The sequence below is a fragment of the Sceloporus undulatus genome, unplaced genomic scaffold (genome assembly GCF_019175285.1).
Source record: "Sceloporus undulatus isolate JIND9_A2432 ecotype Alabama unplaced genomic scaffold, SceUnd_v1.1 scaffold_15, whole genome shotgun sequence".
NCBI classification, from domain to species: Eukaryota; Metazoa; Chordata; class Lepidosauria; order Squamata; family Phrynosomatidae; genus Sceloporus; species Sceloporus undulatus.
Window position 1 is genome coordinate 1,965,626 of NW_024802937.1, and position 21,005 is coordinate 1,986,630.

General features: G+C 40.8%; 1 protein-coding gene across 5 annotated transcripts in view; it reads left to right on the forward strand.

Moving 5' to 3' along the window:
* Nucleotides 1-21,005, forward strand: part of LOC121917319 (disks large-associated protein 1-like) — a 412,347-nt gene that overhangs the window by 368,687 nt on the left and 22,655 nt on the right. For all 5 annotated transcript variants that reach the window (XM_042443197.1, XM_042443195.1, XM_042443196.1 and 2 more), the window contains 3 exons: nucleotides 4,173-4,546; nucleotides 6,578-6,666; nucleotides 17,524-17,945. In XM_042443197.1, the coding sequence (XP_042299131.1) occupies nucleotides 4,173-4,546; nucleotides 6,578-6,666; nucleotides 17,524-17,945 (885 nt within the window). The remainder of the gene's footprint in view (nucleotides 1-4,172; nucleotides 4,547-6,577; nucleotides 6,667-17,523; nucleotides 17,946-21,005) is intronic.

Below are 21,005 nucleotides of genomic sequence, written 5' to 3' on the forward strand. Positions count from 1 at the left end.
AAAATTCTAACATGTGGGGGCAAAGGAATAAGGTGGATTAAAAAACACAGTTTGGCAATCAATAACATCATCAAGGGCCCTAGTTTTACCAGAGGACTTTTAAGTTAGATCAAAGTTCAACATAATTTCAAGAACTGGATTTGACCATAATTTTGTAGTATTATATACCTCTAACAAAGGAAAATAGTATGTCACATACCTGGGAACTAATTGTGGAGAACATTCTCCCTACACTGTGTACCTCTTTGTTGTTAACTACCTTTGAGTCAACTGCAACCCATGACAAATGAGAGACCTTCAAGTCACCCTATCCTCAACAGGCCTGCTCACCTCCTGCAGATTCATGGTTGTGGTTTCTTTGATTTACCCATCTGGAAAGTGATCTTCTTCTTTTTTTTCTTGCCCTCCACTTTGCCAAGCTTTATAGTCTTTTCTAGTGAGTCTTTTCTTCTCAAGATATGACCAAAATATGACAACTTCAGTTTAGTCATCTTTACTACCAGGGAGAGTTTGGGCCTGATCTGATCTAGGACAGATTTTCTAACAAAGCCTTTCTTTGGGACTGGAATAGATACTGAGTGGTTCCAGTCTGTGCACCGTTATTTTGTTTTCCAAATTTATTCACATAATTTAATTAGAACTAGAGTAGATTCTGTCTCTGTGACTTGGAGCAGCTTTATTGGTATGACATCAGTTCTTGATTATTTATTTCTCTCAAATGCTCTGAGTGCAACTCTCATTTCACTTTTTAAATTTTGAGGTTCATCATCCTATGGTTCCTTTTAAAATGAATATGTCCCCTTTATATAGTTCTTCTGTGTATTGTTTCCATCATCTTTTCCCATCATCTTTTCTTGATCATGTAACATGTTTCCTTGTTGTTTATATAGCATCCCCACTCTTGGCTTAAATTTTCCTTTGATTTCTCAGATTTTGCCAAAAAGGCCTCTTCTTCCTTTTTGTTGTTAGCTTCTGTTTCATTGCATTGATTATTATAGTAGTTCTCCTTATCCATGCACATGTAGTTATACATTTGCAGTCAAGTTCCTGGTCTTAAATTTATTTATCCCATTTTAGCCTGTCTGATCTCAAACGTAGCTCAAGGCCATACATACCCCCCCCTCTCCATTTGTATCCTCACAGCAACCCTGTGTGAGGGATGTATGGTTGAGAGATAGTGATAGACTCATTGTTAAACTGTAAGCCTCATGCAGATTTGAATACTTTCCAGCTAAGCGCCATGATACCACAATGGATAATGTGATCACCAGATTTACAACTTTGGAGTCCTAGATCCAACTCTAGATTTTTCTTTTTGCCCCACTATTTTCAGTAAGATATATTTTGTAACTGTAGTTATCCCTGTAGGCCAGGATTTGACTCGCTTCCTATGGATGTTCATGTCAGTCTGCTCATGCATCAAAGCATATATGTATGAGGGGCTGTCAGAGCAAAGAAATTGACTGATGCCCTCACCAATTGTGCAAACAACAAGCATGAGAAAGGTCCTAGTGTCCACAAGTGCATCTTTTCATTGATGGAGGGAGGATTCTGAACCAAAAAGGCTGTCCCCTTTCATGAGTATGTCTATATATATATGTTGAAGAACATGCCATGCTTCTTCTCTCATTCAATAAATATACGGCCAGGAAAGGGTTTCCAGATGGCAGCATAGAAATCTGGCCTCCCCTTCTCTCCTGAACATAGGAAGTGGTTTTGTTTAAACACACCTGGGTTCACATTACACTGTTGCAGCACTTTGATACTTCTTTAACTGCCATGGCTGCATCCTACAAAATTATGAGATTTGTAGTTTGGTGAGGCACTAGAATTTTCTAACAAAGCCTGTTGTCACACTGCAGAATGAATGCAGTTTGACACTACTTTAACTGTCATGACTACATCCTATGCAATTCTGAAAAGCTAAATATCTCAGAATACTACAAATCCCAGAACTCCATAGGATAGAGCCATGGCAGTTAAAGCAGTGTCAAACTGCATTATGTCTATAGTGCAGATACAACCAAAGAATGCCTCACAAAACTACAGATCCTGGGTTTGCATAGGATGGACCTGTGGCAATTAATGTGGTACTGAAGTGCTATAATTGTATAATATGAAAGAAGGCTAACACAATAACTATGTGAAGGAGACTACAGTACTGATGTTTCCACTTTATAGTCACTGAGGCAGAAGAGTAAAGATGCAGTGGTCTCTCCATAAATCTACAATTTTCTGCTCCAGAGCTACCTGTCTGTTGAATCTGTCTGCCTGGGGTTTGTTTCTAAAATGGTTGCCACCATCTCATCTTTGCCTTAAGGAAAGTGATAATGCCCATTTTCTGCCCATTGAACACATAGCCTTGTAAGCCTTGGCACACTCTGTTGGCTTTAAAACAAAAAGTGTCAAGTTAGCACATTTCCTCTCAACTTAGGGGTGGGGGTGGGGGGGTAAAACTGTTTTCCAAAAGTTGCCATTGGCATAAAATGAAATGCCTTTTAAATAACAAAACGGTTGCCATGTCTTAAGTTGCTAGGCTCTTGGAAGCATTTGGAAATAAAACCAAGGCATGCATTTTGTTAGCTCACCACGGCTGAGATTCTTGAAGTCTACTGGTCAGTGTTGACATTTAGAAACATGTGCTAAATGTTGTGGCTTTTTTTTTTTTTTTTTTTGCATTGTTTTGTTGTAACTTCAGCAAAGGAGTGGCAAGTAGTTTGCATCATTTCCAGTAATGAAGGGCCTCAGCCCCCTCCTCCTTTATGACTTGCATTCTGTTTGTCTCTTGCATTGGTACAGTCACTCTATACAAAAGTGACTCAAGGAACCAAAGAGTTTTGCATTAACTTGTTTCAAGCAGCCTTGCTTTTGTGCCTTTCTCCCCTGGCTCCTCATTTCAACATGTAAAATGTTATGAAACATTGAATTTTTTAAAAAAAAACTAATCCATATATAACAGAAGTACTTAGAGGTTTAGAACAACCTACTAGATGTACTTTAAAAACAAAGGCTGCATCCGCACTGCAGAAATAATCCAGTTTGACATCACTTTTAAGTGCCATGGCTCAATGCTATGGAATTCTGAGAATTGTAGCTGTGGCGTCAGAGGGGATTCTGGTTCAGTAAGCTTCCCCAAAACAAACAAAGAGAAAAGCATTTATAATTTAGCCATGATTTATTTGACCACAACCAAACTTCTACTAATAAAAACAATTAATACAATGAGCCTTATTGCATGAGAAAACAAAGCAGAAGGGGTGAGCATGCCCAACACTTCTTCACTGCAATGGCCACAGCCACAAGGAGGCTGCTGCCACCATGACAAAAGGGAAGGCTGAGCAGACCAAGGCAGCAAAGCTCTCCTCACAAGGAGGCCACCAAGAAAGGGAAGATCGAGCATGCCTGGCCCTGCATGACTCTGGCGGCAAAGGTCTGCTCACAAGGAGGCTGCCATGGTGGGGAATGGGAAGGCTGAGCTCACCTGGCCCTGCTTCACCACAGTGGCCATGTTGTCTTCATGAGGAGGCTGCCACCACAGTGGCAAAAGGGGAGGCCAAGCGCTCCCACCCCTGCTTCACTGCAGTGGCAAAGGTCTCCTTAAGTGGAAGCTGCTGGTATCACCACAAAAAGAAAGGCTGAGCATACCTGGGCCTGCTCCACAGCAGTGGCCATGGCCTCTTCATGGGGAGGCTGCCACCACAGTGGCAAAAGGTAGGGTCAAGTGGCCCCACCCCTACTTTGCAGCAGCAGCAAAGATCTCCTGATGATGAAGCCACTTTTGGCCACTGCCACCCCTCACCACTAGCCCTCCCCCTCCACCAGGTGACACTAGGGGTGGGGATGCCACTGCTGCTAGCACTAATAAATTTAGCATGATTAGAGAATCTAGCATGAGATGTTCAGTATACAGAGTGCACGGGCTTGCCATCTGCAGCTTTAAACTTACGCGGATGGAAAACCCTGAATGTTACAATGGCGCACACAGCCATTGAAACGAACAGGACTTGAGGTCATACGGGAGGGGGGTCTGGAATGGATCCCCCACGTATACAAAGGGCCCACTTTATAAACTGGTTGGTTATTTTTTTGACAAGTTTTAAAATATAATTGTGGAAGGGCTAGCAGAATTGATTGAAACAGATACAGTGTCATTTCTTTTCTTTTCTGTTTAGTTTCCTCTTGCATCACTACATATAAGAAGACACCACCTCCTGTCCCACCAAGAACTACCACCAAACCTTTTATCTCTATCACAGCCCAGAGCAGCACAGAATCTGCTCAAGATGCCTACATGGATGGACATGGACAAAGGGGAGATATCATCAGCCAGTCAGGACTTAGCAACTCCACAGAAAGCTTGGACAGTATGAAAGCTTTGACAGCTGCTATCGAGGCAGCCAATGCACAGATCCATGGCCCTGCCAGCCAGCATATGGGCAACAACACCACTACTGTTACTACCACTACTACTGTTGCCACTGTTTCTGCAGATGACAGAAAGAGAGATCACTTCAAGAAAAATAGATGTCTGTCCATTGGAATACAGGTACAAATAGCATGTATGGATAGGGCTACACATGGACTGAGAATTAGGTTGCAATTTTTTAAAGAACCTTTCAAGTCAGTCAACTATTAATTCCTTTGTTTTGATTACTTCTTCTATTTGTAAGTTAGATAGCCTGAATAGCTATGGATGGATGTTTAGGGCTGTCAAGATTCATTAATTAATCTTAAACATATCAGTTGTAAGAATTTAGCAGTGCTTCTGGCTGTTTAATATGTTCTGCTTTATTTGAATTAGTACATAGAAGCCTAAACCTCTGATTCATAACCCAGCAGGAGTCAGGAAAGCATGAATGAAATCACTGAAAGAGAATGTGTAAAGCAATGATTTACACTGCACTATCACCAGAGAAATGTTTTCAGCCAGTTTAGCTGAATTGTCACTGCTTATTCATGCAGTGCATAACAACTGTTACTCACTTGAATGCAGCAGCATTGTTCAGTCTAGTTGTTAAATCAGCAGGGAGGGCACAAGGATAAAACCTGTCTGAATCACCCTTGTATAATATAAATTAAACTTTGGTCTGGTTCAAATGTATGGGAACTAGCATCGTCTCTGAGAATAGCAGGTTTAATGTGGGATGCTATTTTTACCTGGGGCATACTTTGAAATAAGGAACTCCCTCACTGTGTGGTGGTGTTCTCATATTCTCCTTATTGGCTTAAAACATTTTCACCCCACTCTTTAGTTGAGAAAATTCTTTCTGAGCAGCTTACAAAAATAGTGATAAGACAGTTCCTGCCCTCAGGCTTACAGTCTAAAAGAGATATCACAGGAGGAAAAAATGGGTTGGAAGCAAGAATTTAAAAAACAAAACAAAACTCAGGCCTTGTCTGCACTGGCCGGGATACTGCAGAAGTAGACACACAGCGGCCCTGACCTGCCCTCGTTCTCTCACCCTCTGTTTCCATGCCATGCACCTGTCTGCACAGGTGACCATGCCAGGCTGCCTGGCACAGTGGCTGCTGCCATGGGTCACTCCTGAGATCAGAATGAGGTCTCCAGCACATGTATTGAAACTGGGTATAGAAACTGCATCCTTTCACATGGCAAGCGTGTTGTCTCCCTCATTCAATTAAACATTGTAAAGATTGTGAATCTTGCAATCTCTCCCTTCCCTCCTCAACTGTATTTCTCATCTATCCTTACATCGCCATGAACAAGATAGGAAGAATTTAAAGTACTCGACTTAAGTAAATAATATTCACAATTTCAGTAATCGGAGAAATATCAGATGTTTCGTTGCTATCTTGAGAGTGGGCACTTAATCCTGCTCCCATTATCTGACATTAGAGATTAGATTTCCATCTGCCCAACCCTTCACCTACTACAAAGCTGTTATAGGGACTACAGCCACATATAAAAATATATTTTCAGTATTCTAACCATGGAGGCACAAATGGTATATTTAGTTGGCGTGAACTCCAGTGATCATCAACCCACTATAATAGTGTGATGTTAATCTCTCCTTAAGATTCTACCTTGAGATCTGACCAGTCTCTGGCAAATTTAGTCAAAGTAGGGTCAAAACAGACTGTCCCAAAGGGGCAGCGTGATGGCGCCCTTGAAAGATCCAGGTGGGCACCGTGGCAACCACATGCAGTGGCCCCACTCCAGCTTTTTTCCAGCACAAAATGAGGCAGCAAAATGCCACTCCTTTTTGTGCCAGAAAAAGAGCAGCTTTTCTGCTGCAGCAACACCTTGTCAACATTCCTGCGGCGTGCAGTGTCTGTATATCACCACCCCCACACCACTGGGAAGCTGGAGTATTATGATGGTCTGCATCAGTCCATAGAGATATTGAATGAAGTGAATTAAATAGTTTTCTGGAAATATTGGTAAATGTCAAGGAAGATGGTTCCATTTTTTGCATAAAACTCTATCAATCTGATGTGTGGATTCTTGAATAGAATTCTAAATGAGACATTTAGAAAAAGTGCTAATGTGCAGTAAAACCTTTTAATAATGTTCCACAATGCCATTATTTTCTTTTCTCTTTGGTTATCCTATTAGGTTGATGGAGAAGAATCTTCTAGCTCAAGTGAAAGCAGAGCAACCAGTAAATTCCAATCCATAGGTGTTCAAGTAGAGGAGGAGAAGTGGTAAGCAAATATTAATTTATAAATTATTTTTAATGTCCGCTATCTGTTTTCAATTATTGCCAGTTATATTGATTGAAGGGGAGGCAATTTAATGCCAACACTGAAACAAGAACCCAAGTCCCCCTATGTGCTCCCCACAAATAGACCTAAACCCTCTTTAGACATTTCTCTCACTCACTGGATCTATCTATGGAGTACAAATGTTTGCAGCAATCAGGGCCTGCAGACATAGGTACACATTTCCCTTTTGCATAGGTGTGTGCCCTGTGTGCACAGATACTTGAGGAGGATCTGGTCAGAGCACATGGTATTTTGACTACTTGACATGACTCTTCTCATAGCCCATGTGTTGATACAATGCCTAAAGAGGATGTCTGAAACGGGCTACATTAATCTGCATTTGCATAAGAGTATTGAACTCTGCCTTTTAGTTCTGATAGATATTTTCTCACATACAGTACACCCTAGTACAAGTAAGCCATGACATCACCTTATGGTAAAATAAGTGAACATATTTAAATGTAATTAATAAATATACTTAGCAGAATTCTCATATTCTCTGTGATTACATTTTTTAATTTTTCCAAAAAAAAACCTTTTTATTAAAAAATAAAATAACAGTATACTTTCTGCAGCCATGTATCAGACAATATGAAGGTAATTTCAAAACAAAACAAAACAAAAAAATGTTGTATGTGATTTTTATTACACAGTTTACCTGAAAACATTGGCCCGTTACAGACTGCCCAAAAGGGGCGGTCTTGGGCCGCTGCCGGTTGCAGCACGGGGAAGCCGCTGCAGCCAAACCGTGCGACTCCCCCGCGCTGTAAAAAAGGAGCGCGCAAATCGCACTCCTTCCGGCAACCTGGAAGAGACGCCGCAAATGCCAAAGTGCGTATTTGTGACGTCTCTTCCAGGTTTGGACGTCCAGACACACAGCGTCCGTTACGTCAAGATGGCTGTGCCCATCTGTATAGGGCGCCGCCATCTTGACGTACGGAATACGCACGAGGGGCAAGGCGCATCCTTAAGCGGCGCCCCTCACGCGTATTCATGGCGCGACGACAGCGCCGCTTAGGCCCATCTATAACATGCCATTGTGACTTCCTCTTACCCCCCTGTTCTCCAGAACTGGTTCATATGTTCACTTTTTGTTCCCTTTCTTTATTTTAATTGCTTATTTTGTTTCTTCTACCTCTGTAATATATTCTTTCAGCTCAATTAAAATGATTCACCAGGTCAGTACAAAGTTTCTACAATACCTTCTGATTCCAAACTTTGTCTTAACCTATTAAGTTTCATTATTAACAAAATCTTACAGAATTCATAATTGATATTTCTATAAATTCTCTAAACATGTAAAAACTAATTTAAAATAATCATAGTAATAATAAAGGATGATAATGTTGATTAACATAATAAGATAATTATAAGATAAGATAATATGTACAGAAGGTGTATACACCTGGTATAGTAGAGATTGCCATAAATTGTCATAAACTGAAAGAAGTTTTATCTTTGATAATATTCTATTTATTTACCATAAATTCATAACTTTGGATATTTGTTGAAAACATCTAATCTTCAAAATACAATACCTTGCTGTTGTTACCATGTACAGAATATAATCCTTGCTGCTGTTAGCATGTACAGAATGATTTTCCAGCTTAGTAGTGATATTTATAAGGGTTGTAACAAATCCACTGAAAAGGTGAGTGTTGTCTTTCGGGTTCTATAAAAGTATTATTTTAATGCCACCCTTTAAGTGTTACTGTTTCAAATAGTGGTGATATATGGGGATCTCTTGCTCTAATTACCAAAGGTAAATTCTAACCAATTATGAATTTCTAGAAAGGAAGAAACTACAGTGGACCCTTGTTATACACTGGGGTTTGGTTCCACGATCCCCCGTGGATAACAAAATCTGTGTATGCTCAAGTCCCATTAAATATAATGACATAGCAAAATGGTGTCCCTTAAAAAAAATATAAAAACAAGGTTTTGGAATATTTTCAAACCACGGATGCTTGAATCCGTGTATAAAAAATCTGTGTATAAGAAGGGCCAACTGAATCAACCTATGAGACTGAAGGTCTCTTGCTGTATACAAAAAGCTTATCTTATCATTACCATTTAGATGTCATTTTGATAACACAGCTGAGTGAATTTAAATCAGTTTCCCTAAAATGGAATGAACTTTGCTTGTCCCAGATCAAGCACAAAGAGAGAAACACAAAGTAGAGCCATATTACAGATGAATATTTAATAAAAGCATATGATTGTTAGAAATCTTCACTACTTCAGTATGACACCTGTTATGCTGTTCTTATGTTGAAACTCATCTCACTGATCTGAGTTCTTTCAATGAGAAGTTGTAGCTTATGCAAATTATGATTTATCTGAGATTTTGTTGTGTGCCTTCAAGTTGTTTCCAGCTTATGGTTAACCCCCTGGTGAATCTATCACAGGGTTTTCTTGGCAAGATTTGTTCAGAGGGGGTTTGACCTTCCTCTGAGAGAATGAAAAGATGAGAGAATTTGATTTGCCCAAGGTCTCCCAGTGAGTTTCCTTGGCTGAGTAGGATTTGAATCCTGGTCTCCTAGAATCCAGATCTGGTCCCACTCATCTAGTTCCACATAAGGAGAAAGGCAGCATATCAATAGATAATGAAATAGTTCAACATTCACTATACCATGCTGGCTTTCTTTCATCTGAAATACAAAGACCTTATATCAAGTGTTTCTCACTAACATACTTCTGTAAAGTGTCTTTTGAATCTGAAAAGTGTATACATATTATGACTTTGGCTTGCAACCCAATGATTCAGTGTAATTTACATAAGTATCAACTCACCATTTAGTAATTGATTCAATGTGTCTACATTGGGATTAAAGTCTATTTTGTGAAAATGGAGAGCCAGCATGGATTATGACTCTAAGTACTTCTATCTTGACATTATTGCTTATTCGTTTTACAAATTGTTTTGCATTCATCTTGGGCATTCAAGATAGCTTGAGTTCCCATGGTTGTCAATGTGTTAAACAAACAAGCTTCATTTATATACTGCTTCATACCGCCTAAGCAGTGTCTAAGCGGTTTACAACTGTAAGCTAATATATCAGTGTAACATATTTCTAACTACTTGTGGTTAGAGTCACAGCACGACACCCCAATCCTAAACACATTAGGTTATTTCCAATTAGTGTCACACTACTGACACTAGAATGTTCTTTGATTCACCAGATATTTCTGTCATTGGAACAAAGAAGGACATTATTTTCACTAATTCTCCCTTTTCCTGTAGTGTCCCATCTCCATCCACTAATCTGTTCCATAGGAGTGTTGTACCCTTTGGTACTACATATAGGTGGTATGGATGCTGTGTGAGAGAAGAAACATTTCTAAAAATGTCCTGTTTCCCCATTCCTCTTACCAGAACCCTATGCTCTTGGCCTCAAAGAGCATTTTGTCATGTAATTGGAAGTAAGGCCTGTAGATTTCTAAGACTGTTCTTGTTGTTGCTGTTGCTTTTGTTGTTGTTGTGTGTCTTCAAGTCATTTCTGATTTATGTCAACCCTAAGGCAAACTTATTACAGGGTTTTCTTGGTTTTCAGAGGAGTTTGCCTTTGCCTTCTTCAGATGCTGAGAGATTGTGACTTGCTCAAGATTACCCAGTGGATTTCCAAGGTCAAGCAGGGATTCAAACCCTGATCTCCCAGTTGTAGTCCAACACTGAAACCATTACACCACACTGGATCTAGGTTTTTAAGATCCATAGAATTAGATCACTACCTACTGAAATGACAAATGTTTTTTCCCCATTAGCAGATAGCCTTTATAGGTCTGCCCCCCCCCCCCGAGCCACAAGCTTTAGGAAGAAAGCTCCTGGCATCACTTCTAATTTGGCTTAGAAGACAACCTGTTCTCAGCACTGTACACAGTTGGGCCTCCTTAGCCATGGATTTTCAAGCCATGGCTTGAAAAAGTATCAATTCCAAATAGCAAACTTTGATTTTCCATTATATATAAGGGGCACCATTTTACTGTGCCACTGTATTTAATGGGACTTCAGCATCCACGTATTTTGTTATCCACGGGGATTCCTGGAACCAAACCCCAGTGGATAACAAGGACCTACTGTATGTGTATATGTCGCCAATTAATTGTGACAGTAGAATTTTCCTTCCTAAACCTCATGGGATGCAAAGTGGGGAACAATCTTGATCAGGATTTTAGTTGGGGAACAAAGTGTTGAATACTCTTCTGGCATGTTGTGGTCAAACATTAAAATAATCCAGCCCCTGTAGTTAAAAAAAAACAACCACTTAATGTAATTGCTAATGACATATATTTTGGGCCCTAGTTTTATTAAATGAAAAGTTGTACAGATCACAGGAGCTTGCTAGTGTTTCACCAACTGAATGTTCCCTCATGAAAGTGTTGTGTTACCTGATTTATCTCCTTCCTTCTCTGGGATGAATCCAGCAACCGCCATCTGTTCTAAACAATTATAATGAAGCAGGCAGCAGCAGTCAAACACCTGTAAGTTCCATTCAGATGAGTTCGATTTCAACTTTGTTTCACTTACCACCATAGCCAGTTCATATAAATTTGTATACAATTAAATTTGCAAGGCAACAAGATAAATAGTGTACAATTAATATAATCAATTGTCTGTAATTTGTTCAACACCAGCTGCACAAAGAGAAAATCTCCTTTGACTAAAAATGTAAACAAGGCTCTCGAAAGGGAATACAAGTGCAGAGGCAAGGAAATGCATGCATGCAAATAAACCTGCTGTTGCTGTCCAGAACAGACTCTGTATTGTGTTCTATACTGGTTTAGCCAGTCTATGGTTTCATGGTTTTGTGCACTTTAGGCCAGGTAACTGTCATAGTTCTCAGAGGCTGTAATTATTACACCTTGTGCCTGTAGGGCATGAATGAGCACAAAGGTACTGAGGTTTACAGCATACTAAGCAAGGAACCTATAAGAACCACATTAGAAAGATTTATGAAGCTGCCACTGATCACCACCAATCCAAAACTCAATTGTCTACCAGCTTAGCTTAGTCGGTTTTAATATGTAGTTTTTAATCTTACATTGCTTAATCTTGTTTTAAGGGGGGTATTATGTATATATGGATGTATTTTAACCTGTTGTACGCCACTTTGATTGCCTGGCAAAAAGCGGGATAGAAATAAAAAAATTATTATTATTATTATTTACCAAGGTTAGTGATCCATAGAGCTGAATGCCCCAGGAATATGTTGTGATCTAGCCATGTCTCAGCTTTACCCCCTTTTATTTCCTACTTACCCAAGACTGCAGAAACAGTGGGACTAACCACTGCATGTGACTACATTCACATTGATGTATCAACTGTTGGGCAAACTTGACTTATCAAGTCTTGGTGGTCTGTCTTTATGAGCTATGTTGTAAATCTGTAATACAGAATGTAGACATATAGGAAACACAACTCTTGTACACAGCTGTGGAAAGGGTGCAAGGTACCTGACAATTTCAATTTTTTCAGTGCCTAGTTTGATGTTGCTATTATATCTGTTCAAGTTGGATCTGGCTTATGGTGACACTGTTCTAGGGTTTTCTTGCAAGATTTATTCAAAGGCGATTTGCCATTGCCTTTATCTCAGGTGTAGAAAGCATGACTTGACCAAATCAGGTAGATAGCAACTAAAATATGTTTGAGAAGACTTACATAAGGGTTTTTTATAAATCTCCTTTATTTGTTGTCTGCCAGGTACTGAAAAGATACATGCGTAGTGTTTAGCCTGGTGGATCACAGGATGTGCTAGATTGGTTCTGGAATACAACAATTTTACCATTAAACAGAACATTGCATTGTGGAACAAGAGAGATTTGGTTTTATATTGTATTCAAGTACAGTAAAATAATAGTGTTCTACTAACTTAAGCAACAGGCAGACTTCCACAATCACTATTGTTGTTGTTGTTGTCCTTATTGTTATTTTATTATTATCCTGTATTTGTACCCTGCGTTTTCCCAAAAAAATGGAAAAGAAATGACCCAGGTTTTTATCAAATGAGGAGTTTTAAAAATCACAGGAGCTTGCCAATGTTTCACCACTGAACATTTTTTCAGCAGTGGAAAACCCTGCTTCCATGTTTAGAGTTGGGCCAATGAGTTGTATGTAACTCTGTTCAAAAATCTTATAATGGTTTGCCAACACCACAGACTAGAAAACTGGGCCAAAGCTAACAAAATGAAATTCAACACAGAGAAATGTAAGGTACTGCACTTAGGGCGGAAAAATGAAATGCACAGATATAGGATGGGGGACACATGGCTGAATGAAACTACGTGTGAAAGGAATCTAGGAGTCCAAGTAGACCACAAGTTGAACATGAGTCAGCAGTGCGATACGGCAGCTAAAAAGGCCAATGCAATTTTAGGCTGTATCAATAGAAGTATAATGTCTAGATCAAGGGAAGTAATAGTGCCACTGTATTCTGCTTTGGTCAGGCCCCACCTGGATTATTGTGTCCAGTTCTGGGCACCACAATTAAAAAGGGCATTGAGAAACTGGAGCGTGTCCAAAGGAGGGCGACAAAAATGGTGAAGGGTCTGGAAACCATGCCTTATGAGGAACAACTTAAGGAGCTGGAGATGTTTAGCTTGGAGAAAAGAAGACTAAGAGGTGATATGATAGCCCTGTTTAAATATTTGAAGGGATGTCATGTTGAGGAGGGAGCAAGCTTGTTTTCTGCTGCTTCAGAGACTAGGACCCGGAACAATGGATGCAAGCTGCAGGAAAAGAGATTCCACCTCAACATTAGGAGGAACGTCCTGACAGTAAGGGCTGTTCGACAGTGGAACACACTCCCTCGGAGTGTAGTGGAGTCTCCTTCCTTAGAGGTCTTCAAACAGAGGCTGGATGGCCATCTGTCGGAGATGCTTTGATTGTGATTTCCTGCATAGCAGGGGGTTGGACTGGATGGCCCGTGCGGTCTCTTCCAACTCTACGATTCTATGATTCTATCTTCAATCTGTTGTCGGCGGGTTACAGACCGCCTCTTTGAGGCGGGCTGCCAGCCTTTCCCCGCCTGATGGGGCTGAGGCTGTAGACGGAGCGCTAAGGCCGATGGACCGCTTTTCAGGCTGCGGGGAAGCGCAAAAACGGATGCTTCCCCGCAGCCTAAAGGGGTGTCCTTGCGGGCTTCAAGCCCAAGGACACCCGCGGGCGGCGGGGAGGGGGAGAATAGGGCCTTGGCCCCTTCTCCCTGCTTCGCTGGGCGCAGTCCGTCTAAAGGCTGGCGCCCAGCAAGCAAAGCGGCGCTGCGGACAGGAAGGAGCCTCCGAAACGGAGCTCTTCCTGGTCCGCGAAAGGCGCCCTAGGCGCCCTGCCGCAGAGTGAGGATGTTCAAGTCCGGCCGCCCCGTCTAGAGGCAGAGGGGCTGTGACGTCCTCACGGCGGCGGCCGTAAGGTATGGAAGGGGCCAACGTTAGTGCGGAAAAGCACGCACTAAACCACAAGCCCTTTTGTAGACCCTATGGCTGCTCATCACGCACTAAAGTGCCGGTCTGTAACCGGCCATTGTTTATCAGACAAACTACTTGGTATTTCTTTTTATTTAGCCGCATGACAACAGTAATCAAAGTCCTCTGAAAAATGAGCAGAGGACTTTGTTGAACACTATGTTTACCAAGGTAGTGCATCTGGAGGCAGTCCTTTGAACTGTTTAGTTCTAAGATGATGATGAGTTATTAATTCCCACAGTAGATCCATGCTTCTTTTCAAGGCACAGATGTTTACACACACTATTGCCAAGGATAGTCCACCCAGCAAGGCTGTACCACAGTGTTGTCTAAATAAACATAAAGGCACACAAAACTAGGTCAACGCATTACTATATGCTGAACAGAGCCTGTCTTTTATGCTAGTTTACCCTCAGAACAGAGTGGGTGCAAGTTCTAAAATATACTACCTTTAATACTATGTCATAGTCATCCAAACACAGGATTTTATACATTCTCAATTAAACGTTTGTATTTGATAGCAAGTGGAAATCAAAATGCATGATTCTGCAGTGCATGTGGATACTAAGAAAGCAATAGTCAGGACCTCATTTATACCTTATTTTTCCAACATGGGTATTAATCTGTGTCATAAAAGGTGATGCCAGGAGGCATAGCCTCAGTAGCTGACTCAGAGTTTATTAGGTACAATTTGTAAGATGGAAAGAGACTACAGTATAAGGTAAATGACAGGGTTGGGGAGGGAGTTCAGTCTGCCTGGAAGCATTCCTTCTACTTCATTAGTTCTTTTGAAACTGCTGTCATTACAGAGACATTTAACATTCACTAAATTTCAGTGCCACTTCTGGATCCTTTTCTTGTGGGGAGGGAGAGAAGGAGTGTTGGGTTAGCATACCACAAATACTAAGAAGGAACATAACATAAGGAGCAAACTCCTACGCCAGGACTGTAGCTTGTCTGTGCAAATGGATCTTACATAATGTGCTTTTGCACTACTTAACACTGTGCATCAAAACATGCATCAGCATGAAGAAATTCTTAGTTTATGCTGTTAAGTAAAGGTGCGTGTGTGTAGTAAGTGAGGGATGCCTCATTTATTCTGTATTGTATACTATCAGCAGTTATTTTGCAGAAAATAGCTTTTCTGTGGAAAAATCTTCAATGCTGAATAACCCCTTCTTTCCCACCTTCACGTCTTCTATTTACAAATCTGGAGGATCTACAATCCTAATTGTTTTTTGTTTTGTTTTGTTTTGTTTTGTCTTGTCTTGTAAGATGAGTTTCCCATGTCTCTCAGTGATGCTTTCCGATCAAGAGGATGAATCATACTTTAAATGATGTTAGATTCTTTGTTGGCCTTTTGTGGCTGCCCATTTCATCAGAATTAAGCAGTGAATTAAGCATTGCTCCTTAGTTTTACTGAGATGGAGTGGAAGAGTTTTTTGAAGTTAAAACATGTTGAAAAAAGGAAGAAATATGTCATAGGTCCAAAACACACTGCAAAAAAAATCCAGTTTGAGACCGCTTTAACTGCGCTGGCTCAGTGCTAGGAATTCTAGGAACTGTAGTTTTGTGAGACACCAGTGCCACAATAACCTACAGTTCCCAGGATTTCCTAGTACTGAGCCAGGGCAGTTAAAGTGGTGTCAAACCGGATTATTTCTGCAGTGTGATTTGGACCATATTGTTTTGATTCTGTGTAAGAGTTGCCTGTTGTAGGCAAGGTGTTGCACAATGTTGATCTTCTCCATCTGACTATTGGATTTATATAAAGAAGAATGAAATCTTGGTTCACTGTTTTACTCTGGCTACTGCTGATGTAGACCACTGGAGTCCAGGCATTTTATGGAAATAAGATCCACTGAAATTTATTAGCTTTCTGCAAGTTAAGACACCATGGCATACAAATCTAACAACTACGTGTTTTTTATTTGTCAGTGTGAACAATGGGTTAAAGTGTGTATGTAACCTGTGTGTGAAAGCAATCTAGGAGTCCAAGTAGACCACAAGTTGAACATGAATCAACAGTGCGATGTGGCAGCTAAAAAGGCCAATGCGATTTTAGGCTGCCTCAATAGAAGTATAGTGTCTAGATCAAGGGAAGTTAGTGCCATTATATTCTCCTCCGATCAGGCCCCACCTGGAATATTGTGTCCAGTTCTGGGCACCACAATTTAAAAAGGATGTGGAGAAACTGGAACACATCCAAAGGAGAGCAACTAAAATGGTGAAGGGTCTGTAAGCCATGCCCTACGAGGAACGACTTAGGGAGCTGGGGATGTTTAGGCTGGAGAAGAGAAGGTTAAGAGGTGATATGATAGCCCTGTTTAAATACTTAAATGTATGTCATATTGAGGAGGGAGAAAGCTTGTTTTCTGCTGCTCCAGAAACTAGGACCCAGAACAATGGATGCAAGCTACAGGAAGAGATTCCACCTCAACATTAGAAGGAACTTCCTGACAGTAAGGGCTGTTTGACAGTGGAACACACTCCCTCGGAGTGTGGTGGAGTCTCCTTCCTTGAAGGTCTTCAAACAGAGACTGGATGGCTATCTGTCGGGGATGCTTTGATTTGGATTTCCTGCATGGCAGGGGGTTGGACTGGATGGCCCTTGTGGTCTCTTCCAACTCTATGATTCTATGATTTTTATGATTCTATTACACATCAGTCTTGGTGTACTTACTGAAGAAGGGTAGCCCCACCAAGGGGTGGTTATCAGCACTTATATCTAAAGTTAAATCAGACTTGGGCAGCAGTGGGGAGAGAGAAGCAAGGTAGAAGATCCAAGTGTTTTTAAGCATTTGATTGTGTGGAATGGCCAACATTAAAAATAATTATGAAAAAGTTTGGAATCGGGGGGAAAATAAAGGGTTTAATAGACCAATTATATTGTAATAATTCAATTAAAGAAGATCCAAGTGTTGCTTTAACAATGTTTAATCCTTTCCTCCTGTGTCTAGTCACTGATATAAATGCCTGCCTTCCTTCCAAAAGTTGTCTTTATATCACATCAGTCTTCCAGAGAGACCAGCAAAAACTTTGAGAACTAAAACTCATTACATCTAAAACCAGCTGAAATGCATGGAGCAAATCTGCAAGATTGTGTAAAGCAATTATATAACATTATTTAAAATTTGCATAAAATTAGACCATTATGAAAACCTGATAAAATTAATATACAATAGCCATTTAAAAAGTAACATATAATTGTCATCTCAGATTCTCAGTGCTGGGACTATAAATACTGGACTGTTCCACATTCTCAGCTATTTATCTGTCAAAAGTATTTGCCCATCTGTGCATCTGTGTTGCCTAAGCTTTCTATTTTGTGTTGTTTAGTTTCCGCAGGTTTACCCGGTCAAACAGTGTTACAACAGCAGTTCAAGCAGACATGGATTTCCATGAGAACTTTGAAATGTCCATGGACCCTCAAGAAGACCATTCATATCCTGGCCAAATGTCAAGACAGTATTCTCGAGATGCCAGCACTTCCACTGTAAGCATACAAGGCTCAGGAAACCATTATCATGCGTGCACAGTGGATGATGACTTTGATACAGATTTTGATCCTTCCATTTTACCTCCACCGGATCCCTGGATTGATTCTATAATTGAAGATCCAATTGAGGCTGTTCAAAGATCAGTGTGTCACAGAGATGGACACTGGTTCTTGAAGCTTCTTCAGGCAGAGAGAGAACGCATGGAAGGCTGGTGTCAACAAATGGAAAGAGAAGAACAAGAAAACCACCTGCCGGAAGAGAGTAAGTAATTCAAATATTTTTGCATGAAGAGATCTGTGTCATTATTCCCCCTCAAAGCTTAATGATTATAAAGCCGAAATATCTCTGTTGCCTCTTTTGCCTGTTGAAGGTACATTGAAAATAATTGGGCATAATCTTATGCATATCGTTTTGTTTCACATCTGTGAAGAGGGTTGATCTTGTTAAGCATTGCAGAATTTCTAAGGTGGTGGTGGCTGATGATATCATCTTCATCATCACCACCACCACCACCATCATCCTGCCTTTTTCCTGATTTGGGACTGAAAGCGGCTTACAAGAGTTAAAAGAGACGTAGATAAAAATATACCATATATAACTCTTAAAAATGACAAACAAAACACAGAGAATCTAGATCTTTAGGATCCAGTCCCCTTAAACAATCAGTTTTCAAAGGATTGCTGGTTTTTTAAAATGTAGTTTTAACCTGCTTGTGGAAACATTGCTGGAAGGATGCCAGTATAACTTCTTTTGGAAAGGAGTTCCAATGCTTAGGCAGCCACCAAGAAGGCCCTCTCCCATGTTCCCACCAACTATACTTGTGATGGTGGTGGGACAGAGACAAGGGTCTTCATAGCAAAGCTCAAACCAAGGGGAGGTTCAGTCCTTCAGATACACTAAACTAGAACCATATAAGGGTTTACAGACCATAATCAGGACTTTGAATTGTGCTGGAAATGGACCTGCAGCAAGTGGTGCTGTTACAACAAGGAAGTTAAGTACTCCCTATAGCCTATGCCAGTTTACAATCTGGCTCCAGCTCTTTGGACCATCTTACATTTTCAAACACTCCTCAAAGGCAGCCCCACATTGTGCACATCACAGAAATCCAACCAGGATGTAACTAAATAGTGTGCCACCATGCCCAGATCTGATTTTTCAAGGAAAGGGTACAGCTGGTGCACAAGTCCTAACTGTGCAAAGGTATTCCTGGTCACCACTGAAACCTGGGCTTTTGGGCTGTAGGCTGAATCCAGGAGTGTCCCCAAACTTCAAACTTTTGTTTTCAGTGGGAGTGTAACCCCAACCAGCACAGGCTGAATCACTGTTGTCCCTTTTGAGTGATCAGAAGCACCTCTGTCTTCTCTGAATTAAGCTGCAATTTGTTTGCCTTCATCTAGCCCATTACTGACAGCAGACACTGACTTCATCCAGTCCATTACTGACAGCAGACTAGTACAAAAACATTTTCTTGGGAAGTAGATGGAAAGAAGAGATAGAGACGTGTTTCATAATTCCATAATTCCAGATAATCTTGCCCATCACAGGGACAAACTGAACCCTGAGGAACCCAACAGGCCAACGACCAAGGGATTGAACAGTAGTTTCTGAAAACCACCTTCCGGGTTTGCCCCTCCAGAAAGGAACAGGGATACTATAAAACAGTGACAGTAAGGCAGCCAAGAAGGATATTGTGATATTCTGGATTTATGTAGAAAATGTTGCATTTGTTAGATAAAGTAAGGTAGCAACATATAGTATATATTTTGTAGTAGATGTTATACAATAAAGATCTGTTGGGATTGGTGCAATGTATGAGGAGATTTTGAAACATGTTTTTGTCTACTTTTGCAAGGCTTGCCTGACCTTATTATTATTATTAACCTTTATTTATGAAACGCTGTAAATTTACACAGCGCTGTACATACAATCTTTTAGTTAGACGATTCCTTGCCCTCGGGCTTACAATCTAAAAAGACATGACACAGAAGGAGAAGGGAGTGGTGGAGGGAAAGGGTAAGAGGTCCAGCAGTTCCTCTCTACCTCCAAGGCCTGGACCAAGGCAGATGGACTGGAGGGAGGGTGAGGCTTCATAATGGATGGTTAATCATTTTCCAGGGTTCATTTTACATGGATATACTGTTAGTTTGGGCAGGATATGTTGAGAAAACCAATTGAAGTAGCTGCCTACCAGTTACTTCCAGTAATACAGCTCCCATGATCCATAGCAACACACGTAATATGTTCTATTGTTTGGCAATGGTGAGAGTGGTAGTCCAGTACACAGAGGTGCACCAGGAAACCCATTCATTTCTATGTCATTAGTTCTCTTTATCTCACTACCTCACCCCACCATAAACATTGTGGTCAAAGGATGGCCAGGTAGGACACACTAGTTAGTCTGAGGGAAAATTTCATCTCCATGAAAGCCAGCACAGGTCACATTCTTGGATTAAAGTGAAGTCTGCATGGTTTGCTCCATTTGAAAGGAGAACTGTGCTTTCAGGCAGTTTCTAGGAGCATAATTATCCTTTAAAACAAGACATACAGTGTGCCCGCATCATATGCGGACACACCATACACAGCTTTCAGCTTACACTGTAGCCATGTACCAGAAGAGGCAATGGCACGTGCGCCATGCCACACCACATGCACAAGCCCTATTGTTTTCAATGGGGCTCAAGCATACATGGTATTTTCCATGAACCCGGGGGGGGGGGGGGGGGGGTCCCCGGAAAGGGTCCCCCACACAGGGGAAGGCCCACTGTAATTTGTTTTATTTGTGGCACGTGGGGATTTCACAGCGTGCACCACATTTGTTGGGATCAAGGCCTGGAAAAAGTAAGTGGAGTCCACAGCTATCCACCACTTACCCTTCACTTGTTCTGTGAGTCTCTCCACACTGAACATTTATAGTAGTCTGATACTTCAACTGTCATCTCTCTGTTGTGTGGACTCCTGGGATGTAGTTTAGTGGGATAGTTAGAATTCTCTAGGTAATCCCCTGAACTATATCATTAGAAACTACAAATCCTTGGATTCCATACGCAATTAAAGTGCAATCATAGGACCATAAGTGTATAGTTTAGATACAACCTAAAACAATCTGTGAGAGATCCATATTCAAATTCCCTCTCATACTAGGTTCCATTTGATTCGAGGCACATTCTTTCACCTTAATCTACTGCACGGGGTTGTTGTGGAGATCAAATTATTGGAAAAGAACCATATCATGGTCTGAGCTCAACAGAGGAAGGCCAGGATTTTTTAAATGTCTTAAACTGCTGACTTTTTGCAGCTAACCATAAAATAGTTTAAGAA